This window comes from Aptenodytes forsteri, unplaced genomic scaffold (assembly GCF_000699145.1).
Source record: "Aptenodytes forsteri isolate BGI_AS27 unplaced genomic scaffold, ASM69914v1 Scaffold255, whole genome shotgun sequence".
Classification (NCBI taxonomy): Eukaryota; Metazoa; Chordata; class Aves; order Sphenisciformes; family Spheniscidae; genus Aptenodytes; species Aptenodytes forsteri.
This window is the reverse complement of record NW_008794888.1, coordinates 340,222-352,046: the sequence shown is the minus strand read 5'-3', so window position 1 is coordinate 352,046 and position 11,825 is coordinate 340,222. Positions and strand designations below refer to the sequence as shown.

The window sequence follows — 11,825 nt, the reverse complement described above, 5'->3', positions numbered from 1 at the left end:
CTGAAGTCCAGGTAGACCACATCCACAGCCTTTCCCTCATCCACTAGGCGGGTCACCTGGTCATAGAAGGAGATCAGGTTGGTCAAGCAGGACCTGCCTCTCATGAATCCGTGCTGGCTGGGCCTGATCCCCTGGTTGATGCAACACACTTGTTAATCACTATACTTCAAGAGGTAGCAGCAATACTAATGGCAAAACACAGACAAATGATGCTTTCAAGACTGAAAAACAGCCAATGTCACAATGAAACACTGTCATTTGGCTGTTAAGCTGTTGGAATGAGACAGCAGTTACCTGTTAAAGATTTACCATCTGTATGCCATCTACCATACAGAAAAGGCAAGTGTACGTTACAAAAAGCAGCCACCAAGTGAATTGTTACGGTCACAATTAGATCAGCTAAGAACACTGTCCACAGCTCCAGGGTAGCTGACAGCTCCTCCAGCAGGAAAGGACTTTACAACAGTTCTATCCATAGCTGACCAGTCCCAAGCTGCTTAAGACTTAAAAGAAATTAGAGTGCTTTCAATCTAGTAAAAATGGACGGGATATGATAGTTAAAATAAGAAAATGCACAATTTGTGTGATAGAAGAAACACAAGAAAACTAGCTGATACATGCAAGTACCACCGGCAAGTATGCAAAACCATGTTTATTATTTTAGAAGCAAGATACAAACGTTAAGTCCTTCCGCTCCATTTACTGGTTTACAGCCCCAAGTCTTCATTCATTGACATAGAAGTGTTAGAACTAGAGACATTTTAGATATATCTATACCTAAACACGCTTTTAAATAGGGTCTTCTCTCTTTCTGCAGCTGCTGATGCCAGAAGGTAAATCAAAAGAACGTTATAAGCCCTTCAATTTTTTTCCTTGTTACATTCATTCTCAGCTAAGTCAAACAGCAAACTCTTGAACAAATAATATTTTTTTTTACCTCAATTCTGGGTGACCCATTTCTCTGCACAGGCAGTGAAAAGCAGTGTTCACTTGCATCATCTTTTTTGAGGCTCACACTTCCTACCTGCTCTCATATATCAGCAGGTGGAAACAACCTAGACAAAGAGCTATCAGTTTTGTTGCTGCAGAGAGGGCAATATTAATCATGAGTTTTTTCCCTAAAATAATTCCTGAATTGGCACAAAAGTTTTTTTAAAAGCAGTGGTAAAGATTTAACTTGTGAAAAGCATCAATATTTTTAACAAGTACTTGAAATACAACGAAGGGCAGTACGCAGTTATACTGAGAATTTATTCATGTGGTAAAATCTTAATGCTTGGTCAAAACCAGAAGTGATCTAAAACTGCCTTGTTCCTAGAAAGAACTGGAGTTAAGTACAAATGACATCAATAATGTTAAAAAACAATCACCCTGAAGTATTCAGTGGGAGCATTTCAATAACAGAGAGGACAACTGTCATGCACATAATTTGATCACTTTGTTAAACATTACAGCACATTGTGGTTATAGTTGCCTTTCTTAGATTTGCCAATAGTTTAACTTACCCCCTCCGAGTATCTCTCTGAAAGATCTCTGTATTTCTTGGTACCAAGCATTATTGATCAGTGCACAGTTTAAGGAAGTCAAACCTGTTATTAGCTGTGTGACTAAAGCGATACACCATCTGCCTGACTGATAAGAGATACCAGAGCAACTAACAGATTAAACACACGAAGGCTTACTTTGTATGCTTCTACATGCCTGGTGCAGAAGAAGAGAGATTATAACTTGTTAGTCCAGTGACAAATTCTCCAAGTACAGCATTTTAAAATGGCCAAAATGCTCAAAGCAAAATTTCAGTTCTTTAAATCAGAAAGTGTGAAAGGCAGATCATTGCCACGAGGCTAGGGGTACTTCAGAACAGAGCTCTAAAAAAGTGATTTCGTTTATAAAATCAAGACAAAGATTTGCAACAATTTCTACAGAAATACACATTTTTTTAATAGAGATGTGTAAGTCCCCAAGTGCACAAAACAGGCTTTGAGGAAAGGTTCAGAGAAACCTTTTGCCTTATCCAAAGCAAAGAATGTTAAGTATGTTGAATCAAAAACTCCCTGGATGTGTGCATCCTTTCAATGCCATTGGCTTGGAGTTTTTCCATTCCTGATGATCTATCAGTACATTACCGTCACAACTAAAGGAGACTTGTAGGTAAACCTGAAAGACATCTGAGCCACCATAAAATTATGACAAGCTGGCATGGCAAAAAGTCTAAGCTTTGTTTTAAAATCTTCAAAGGTTTAATCTAGTTTTTGTGCCGTGGGCCAAACTTTCTCAAAAGTAGCTTTACAATAGATAGGCTTCACCAGCAAAGCCTGCTTATATGTTACATTCTTGTCCCACCTGTGTCCCAGTGCACCTCTTGTGGCCATTCACTGGCCCCACTACAGCAGCAATGACAATTGCTTTGTGGAGCAAAACAGGATCAATGAAATGAGTTCAGTTAAAATTCTGCCTTCCCCTCAAAAATACTGATTTACCACAAACCAACCAACCAAAACCTGACTGCTTTATAGTGACCCAACACAGTCCCAGAAACACCCCTACCAGTGCAAAGTGGAAAGACAGAGAACCACAACACTAAGTGGGAACAAACAGCCAAAACAGACAAAATTATTTAAAATGGTTTCAACCCTGCCAAATGTACTATGTCACCACATTCAGACAGATGAAACAGTGTGGCCTCTCATGGTAAATGCAATGTCTTTAAAACTATTAGAAAAATATCTAATTAGGGTTAAATTTAGAATTATCAAAAGGTAAGCCACATTACAGTTGACCATTAACATACATGCCATTAGTAATAAAAAAAAAAATTTACATTTAACACTGAGGTCAATTCAAGCTTTAAACTATTTCCTTTAACATAAAGGAGGTTGGGGGTGGTGTTTGGGTTTCTTTGTTGGTTTTTATTCCCCCTCTTTTTTTCTTCCCTTAGTAAATAATACAATAAAAAGTCAGAATGGAATAAAAAAGCTCTAGTGATTTTAAAATTTCAGTATCAGCAACACCTCCAAATGCAATTGCCTGCATAATTTACAACCACAGCTATGCAGGTTAAGTGCCTAATTTCTTGTCATCTAAATATTTAGACATGCAAATCTTCTTGATAACCTAAATTTAATAAGCAGAAACAATATATTGATTCCTTGGCTCAATAATTACCGATTTTACATACAAAAGTTGTTTTGATAAACAAATATACCAGTTCTCTAGTAAATAAGTGATGGTATAGAAATTGCATCCAGGATTATTTAGGTCATCATTAAAATAAATTTTTAAATGTTTAATTTATTTTCAATAAAAATACGGCAAGGCATAAAAACATCCTTAAGTAGTGAATAAGAAATGCATAATATACCATTTTTAAAGAGCAAGCTTTGAAGGAAATAGAGGTACAAATGGAAAACAGGATTAGAATCAATAGTTTAATCAAGGGTTCCTCCTTACTGATTTCAGTCATGATTTAATCATGACTGAACAGGTTATTTAAATCAAGTCTCCATGCTGTGAAAATAAAATTCAGTTCAGGAACCATGTCCCCACACCTCCCCGATCTCCAGGGCAAAGCCTTAGACGTGATGGCAAATTAAAATACAGGTCAGTGCTCAACACTGTAATCACAAGTACCTTTATTTCAAGAATTCTACAAATGGTTTTGTTTATGATGTTTGTTACTGGATCAATTCCCAGCCTATAGAGAAGTTCTGTTACTTTCCAGTTGTAAATCTACCACACAGATGGGAGTTTGTTTGTGGATTTTGTCATTAAATACACTGGAGAACAGAAGCCATCCTAGAAAGCAAAAATGATGAGAAATACCTACCCTTGGTGAAGGATACACATCAGCCCCACTTCTTACAAAAGAAATTGGAATGATAGAAGTTTTTTAAGACACCAAAAAAAATAGAAGAAAAAAAAAAGAAAGAGAATCAAGAACTCTGGGTTATGGTACTGAGCCAATTATCAAGCTCATTCTGCCTCTAGCCAGAAGAGATTTTGGGGTTTGCTTGTTTATATGGGTTTTTTTTTCCTCCTAAAAATCTAAGCCTCAAACTTAAATATTAACAACATGAGAGTAGCTCTACTAGGTATCCCCAGCCAAGTACGCTTTTTCTGTAACTTTACATGTAATAAATTTTGTAAGAAAGAGGTCAAAAAAACAGGCCTACATGAAAGCAGGAAGATTAGCACTTGAGCTTCAGCTCAGACTAGTGAGTGATATCTCATCATCTGTGTTCTGGCATGCAGAGGAAATCACATTTCACGTAAGTCCTAACAACTCTCCTGCTGTTGCACAGCGTAGGCAGCTGCCTGCTACTAGCTACTCCTTGGACTTGTCATTCTGAATTGTATCTGTCTGTCCAGCTCCCCAGAAGACATATTCCTCAGAAAAGATCAAATGACACACAGTTTCAAAGTGTGATAAACCAGCTATATTAGCTGAAGAAATGTTTTTGTAAGAAATACAGACACGCACAAACCGTAAATAACACGATCAGAGTGCCATTACATACAATTCTGCTTTAGCATTTTCTCTACACGCTATTTTAAATAAGATATGCAGTAATACAACTCAAGTATCCCATTTGCCAGTGCATCAACTAAAAATTTTCCATTCACCCCTTTTGTTTTTCCACAGGCTTAATTCATCTAGTGTGCAGGAACTGTACTAAATTAGGTCCTGGGACATTCCAAATTACCGTCAGTAAATTATCTTCCTGTCATAGGAGCTAATTTAACCATCTTAGATTGCTTCAGATAATTTGCAATTCTTAACTATTAACCATTAACAAGTCTCCTAATTTAACATGAAATGTCTCTGTTATTAATCTAAATAGTCAAACCCTCTGACAGTGACCTTCCTAAATCTGTAACTGTAACAACTTGGTGGCTAGACTGGAAATTTCAAATCAAGGGTGATAATTCCTCCCCACACCCTTTCCCCAGTGGTATGAACAGTCCTGTCAGAGGACTAAATCACAGACAATTGCCTTAAACCCCTCTTTGCACAGTTCCTGCCAGAGTCTGCTGCCAAGACACGTGGTGTGCACAGCCTCACAGGAGAAAATTTGGATTACAGATTTCATTCCTCCCCGCTCTCAAATTCCTCTTCCTCTGTGAGGCTGAGGATACAGAAGCAGCAGCATTTCAACGTAACGATCGCTCAAACAGTCTGGGTCATAGTTACATGCCATGGTAACAGATCAAGCAACAACTGAGAACCAGTATTTTCAGTTCATTGCAAAATTCAAGCACAGTCTCTTAATTAAACTTGAGCTTTAAAATACTAGCACTGTATTAGTGCTGTGTTAGTATTTAATACTAGAGCCTTTCAAAAGCTTTGCGTGGAATTACCTAAACCACACTGCTGCTAGTTTCACTTCTGGGGCAACATACTCCAAGACACAACAGTGCGAAAGATAAAAAAATAAATTGGAAATTGCTGTCTCCAACTGAAGAAGGAACTCTGACAGTGGAGAATATTTTTACAAGTTAGTCCCACTGAGACAACTACTAAAACAAAAAACTTGTATTAAATACAAGTTAAGGACAGAAAATTCAAAGACTTAAGTTGGAAACCACCCAGACTAACAGAGTTAAATACCAGCACTTGTATAAAGAGTGCCATGGGATTCTTTAAAGATTATTTCAGAATGTGAGTTGCACTTCTCATCCACAACAAGGCATTTGCACTGAACAGAGACTGGTGTTAATTTGGCATTCCCTACTCAATTACTAAATGAGTCCAACCTGCTCTGCTTGGGAAAAATAACAGAACCTGACCATCCAGTAAAAGAATTACTGAAATGCATTGATTCTTCTGCCAGAATTCCTCCTTTGGGAACATAATTTTGAATTTTTATGGGTACTAGTAACCTTTTTTGGAATATACTACTAGGAAAAAAATGCAAAACTATAATCTAAAATTTGACGGCTTTTGGTGTAGCATAGCCTCATAAGTCAGAGGAGCACTTCCCCCCCCCCCCATTTGAAGGTTGCGCATCTCAGCAGGCTCTGCCCTGTCCCAAATCTCCAGGCACTACTCTTCAAACCTTTTGGCCCACACTCCCAAGCCTCATATTAAGTCGTTTCTGCCCGTCAGGCTCTAAATGTTTGCATCAACTTCTATGACAAACTCTCTGCAACCAAGGTAGTTCCCTAATCAAAGACTCAGCAGTACTGCAAGTGCCATCAGAGTTTTCCCTCCACCATCCCTTCTTGCCTGAGGACCCTGGGGAAATGCCTTCTCCCCTCAGGTCCTAGCCTAGCCAGCCTCCATCGCACAGGAAGGGCTCCTTCCCATCTGAGATGTTCACCTTTTGCTGTCTCCTTACCCCATGGCCCCTCTCTGGGGAAGCAAAAGGAAAACAATGAAGAGATGAGACCTTCCTGAGCCTTCTCTTGACATGTTTGCTTCCCTTCCCCTCTCATCCTCCCCATCAGTCAATTCATTGCTCTTGCATTTTGCCAGTATTTACATTTTTACCCACATCAGTACTGAATTTTTTTTTTTTTTTAAACAGTAACTCTCAGCATCTAAAACCAGTGTGTTCTGAACTCATGAAGGTACTGCAGTTTATATAATCTGATTGCCTCAAGTGAATTATTTTAAAAGAAAAAGCTTCCAACATTTTGGATGATATACTGAGCTTTGAGTCTTCAAGCCTGGCATCTAATGTTCACAATGTTTATCTGAATATCAAGCCATACTTTAAAAGCTATATAATAGTAGTAGATGAAGCATCACAGGAAATTGTTTCTATCCTCATACTGTAGCTAACTTGCTCCATAATAATATGGTTCACAACTTATGGTTCATTTTAACAAATCCCATAAAAATCCTCTGATCTGCTCAAGTCTCTACCAGCTATATGACTTAATGATCAATTCACCAAAAGACATCAACAGAATAGTTTAAAATCTGCAGTGGAAGTGGATAAATGCAGAAATCCCTGTGAGGATATTAGCTGTTTACTACTTTACAGTCCAAAGGGAATGCCGCATGACACAAAGCAAGTCATCTACACTGCTTTTATTCACTACTAATGCCAAAACTAGCAGTATTTTTACTTTCAGATGCTCAAAAAACATTTACTCAGTAAGTTAATTACAACAAAAGAGAGCAGTTAGGGGCCTGCGCATCTTTCTGCATACACAGATGCCCTAAATGTAAGCTCATTCACCCTGCAATGATCCCAACACAAGGATAGCTCCCTACGGCCAGAATGCAGAGGGCGGCTTCCTCTGCGGCAACCCAGGACAGACCGTGACTGACTGAGGACCTCCAGGTTTACATCCTATAATACAGGAAATTTATTTTTCAGACTTTTATGAAGGAACCCCATACAACTGCTCTTCTGCTAACAAAACAGAAAAAAACAGTTGAATTAGTGCAAAATAGATTACAGCAATAGTTCAAACACTAACACTTTAATATTCTGAACACTACTGTCTTCCCAAAACAGCATCTCTGTAGCTTGTCACTTACATTACCTGGTGTGGTACAGGCTTGTTAATACTTCACTGGAATGCCAGCCTCAAACCTACCCTGGCCTTTGTTTAGCAGAGTAGTAAAGTCCAAGTATCGAGACTCTTTGGGGCTGGGGAGGAAGACTCCTAATCCTATGCCCATAAAGCAGCACTACACTATTACCACAGTTGCTATTTCTCCAGAGCTGGCTTTTCCGAATTTGCTCACTGCAGCTAGACCTAGACCCAAAAATGCAGAATCCAGGAGTCCTCTATTCTCGGGTGCAACCACTCAGTGCCAGGCCAGGGCCACTATTAATCTGCCTACAGTAAGATCAAATATGAAAAACTTTTAACAGAATATACTGACAGATACTTGACATTGACAGACAAATGAGCTGAGATAACTCCCCACAGGTAATCTGATAATGGAAGAAACATAACTATTTTGTTAAAAGTTAACAAATAATCATCAGCTCCTTTCCCCAAATAAGGTTTCTGTTAATTTACTGAAGAACAAGACATTCGAACATAATTCTTGACAAGTATTCAGCAGGCTGCACAGCCCTGCCATGCTCACAGCAGCCTCAGCTGTTCCCCTCCTGGGGTCAACAGTGAAGAGGAAACACAGCTGTTCAAATGCCATCAGAGGTACCTTGCTAAACACAACATATATAGCAGCCAGCCAGTGGCTGCCCTGAATTTCTGTGAATGTTCCATGAACAAAATAACTCTTGCCTTTAAAGTAGCAAATATAAAGAGATGCTTAAGTACTAACTCTGAATCTACATCACTGGGCAGAGATATAGGGAGCTTGTAGCCCTCGTTCTCAGATATGCACTTCGCAAAGTCCCAACTAAAGGAAAAGAGCACTGCTTGGTATACCCCATGCTCCTGTATTCCCCCCAACCATCCACACACACACACATTGATTATATGCTAGCTCTGACCCTACTCACATGCTCAGGTTTCCATCAGAAGGAAACCCAGACACACAGTGCAAGGATGCATAACTCAGCCCACCTCCTACCACTGAGGCAGGACACAGCCAGAGCTCACATGGGGCCGGGAGTTTGCACCACAGAGCATTCCTCCCTCGAAAGTAGGTCAGCTTAAATTAACAAAATTCGCTCTGCAAAATTATGCATCAGATTTTTGTTTTTTCCAAGACACCACCAACAGTGTTCCCAGGCCCCAGAGCGTATCTGCTGTTCAAGACTATTTTGTTTTGTTTAAAGTAAACTTTCTGGTTCCTAAAATTGAAATTCTTGTTTCTCCCTCTCTACCAATAACCATTTAAACCTTCATAATTGTAACACATTAATCTAGTTACTACAGACTTGCTTTTAGGGAGGGTAGGGGGAGGGAATTCTTCCACCCATTAATTAAGAGGATTCTTAACAAGCACGAAAGTTCACGGAGCAAATAAGAGCTTGGAAACTCAAGTCTCCCAGGATCAATCTTCCTTCACTTCTGGCTTAAGAGCTGCAGAAAACTGAAAGCATAATCCCTGACATTTCACTGTACTTGCAGGACTGAAGTGTTTGCCCTGTGGATGTGCCAACACTGCAAGTAACTGGGTAGAAGCTAATCACTCTGTAAGTTTCATTGTAATTTAAAAATACCCAAAGCACCTCACTAGTACATCCACATCGTATAAATTGGTCTGTTTTGTAAATGGTTTCATCTACCTGTCTGTCAGCAGAGAGATGAAAAAGAATATTGATAGCATAACTGGGCAGTTATGTAAATTGGACAACTAAACCGATTCCAAATAATCTCTTAGTCTTTGCTCTCCCCACAATAACATTTATTACTCCTCCCTTCAGTAAACAACCTTTGACAGCCACACAGTTTTTTGCAGCTGTCATTAGAAAAGTAGTCAAAGAAAAGGGAAGATAGTAGATTTTGGAACTTGGCACTCATTCTGTGTAGATTTTTTTTTCTGATTACTAACAGTTTTTGATGCTACTGTCTTAAAGCTACTTGTTATGCATAAATCTGCTATTTGTTTGTAACATATTTGTTGTAATTTTTTAAATATTTCTCTATTTTACTTTTTTTTGTTAGCATAAAAACCCCGTAACATTTAACTTTTCCCCATAACGATAATTAAGAGTTTACAACCTCTCAGATACCCTGTCCATACAAACTGGATGTAAACAAGTTTTAAAGCGCGTGGCAGTAAGTTTTTTTAACTAAGTTAGCAATTTAAGGAAAATGGCTGTAAATACATAAAGTTATCAAAGCTTCTTATGAAAAAATACTTTTATCCAAGAACTAGACTGCATAATTAAACATTTCAAATCTTAGTTATAAACTGATTTTAATTAAAGGTAATCTGACTCTTTTTAACTATGTATAAATTTAAGTCAGACAACATATTTGTATCCATTTTCTAAAATATCTGTCACTTTTCCACAGTGGCTGATCAAACTTGCCAGTGAAAAACGTTTTGAGTAGGCAACTTGTAATACAGCTATGGTTTATTTCTGTCAGAGGCTGACTGCTGAAGTGTGAAAGAAACTGATTAAAAATCTCTCACTGTGATCCTGCATTGCAAGGAAAAAAAGAAAGAAAATACTTAATGAAGGGTACACTTAGCCTGAAGCCACATTCATATTCTGCTTTTCATTTTACACCATTTCAGTAAGCAACTAAAAGACAGCAATTAGTCACAGAAACACTATTCATACTGGTCATACTGGGAGATTAAAGAAGTTAACACTTATTTTATATTAATATTATGAAAGTAATGAGAGAGATCAAGAATAATACAGCCAACTAAAAAGGAACACTAAAATAAATAGAAGAATCTCTTACCTTAATCTTAAGACAAGATTCACTGCACATGGAACTTCACTATATTCGTCACTAACAGCAGGCTGAGACTATCAAAGAAAAAAGCAAAACATCTTACAAAGGATGCCAAGGGAAAAAAAAAAAATATCCTGAAATACTTGCCATGCTAACAGTTTAAAGTTAGCACAGAATATTTTACGCATCCTCTAACTCTCAAAAACCTTTTAAACATTTTCAGTAACACCATCTAAAACATAGCTGATACCAGTAAAACCGCTATATTTCAATCACAGAGATATAAATGATAAGGCCTGCATTAAAGCACTGAGTGTAAGAGCTTTTAATCCACCTTGCATCAAAGCTCCAATAACCCATTAAATAATATGCACACAGTGAGAATACTAAGCTACTACTCTCATTATTTTTGTGTAACAGTTCTGGTTGTTAAGGAAGTCTTGCATCCACCCATCTGCAAAGAACTAGCAGCCTATCAAAGCAGGCATCACAGCTCGGAGAATGTCTTTCACAGAGAAAAATCAGGAATACGGCTATCTTTCACACTATCACTCCTCCCTCACACTATGATACCCTCCCTAGCCCTCAACTAACATTTATATGAAGTCTCAAGCAAAAGTGTATCCTACATACAGAGTACCTCAGGGTCCTCTACCCTACTATGATTTCATGCCCAACTTGGCATATTGTCACCACTCACAGAAGCCTGTTCAAAGGTTACAGTCAAGTCCTCCCAAAATAAAGACTTGCATCACAAGTCTTATTTGATTGTTTTCCAACGGTTTTCCACATTAAAGCTACTTCAAAAAAAAAAAAAGTGTTACACAAGATCTATATTTTATTATCTGTGTATTTTAAACAAAAGTTTAATGAATATTTGGAAAATTATTTAATCACTAAAAGGGGAGTAGATTTTTTTTCTACTTCAATTAAGTTCCTTCCATTCATATAAACTACTTCTATTATTTCTCCATCTTCAACAGACCTGTTATTTCAGTGTATAGGAATGTGCAGCCCAAAGACTAACAGGCGCACACCAACAGTGACAAGCTGCACTAGTGTCAGTTCCAAGTCATCTTCTAGAAAACAAAAATCAACAGAAGACTTCAAGCAGAGGCTTTTTTCTCCTTCATAAACTAAATAACTGTGCTGGTTTTGGCTGGGGTAGAGTTAATTTTCTTCACAGAAGCTAGTATGAGGCTATGTTTTGGATTTATGCTGAAAACAGTGTTGATAATACAGGGATGTTTTCATTGTTGCTGAGCAGCGCTTACAGAGTCAAGGCCTTTTCTGCTTCTCACTCCACTCCACCAGCAAGTAGGCTGGGGGTGCACAAGAAGCTGGGAGGGGACACAGCTGGGACAGCTGACCCCAACTGACCAAAGGGACATTCCATATCATATGACGTCATCCTCAGCATATAAAGCTGGGGGAAGAAGGAAGGGGGGGACATTCGGAGCGATGGCATTTGTCTTCCCAAGTAACTGTTACACGTGATGGAGCCCTGCTTTCCTGGAGATGGCTGAACACCTGCC

General features: G+C 38.4%; 1 protein-coding gene across 1 annotated transcript in view; it reads right to left on the bottom strand.

Annotated features, from left to right (window-relative positions):
* The window catches only part of STK39 (serine/threonine kinase 39), a 114,323-nt gene that overhangs the window by 34,228 nt on the left and 68,270 nt on the right, over positions 1-11,825 (bottom strand). Inside the window, exon 12 of the mRNA XM_019470900.1 lies at positions 10,297-10,364. Coding sequence (XP_019326445.1) covers positions 10,297-10,364 — 68 coding nt within the window. The remainder of the gene's footprint in view (positions 1-10,296; positions 10,365-11,825) is intronic.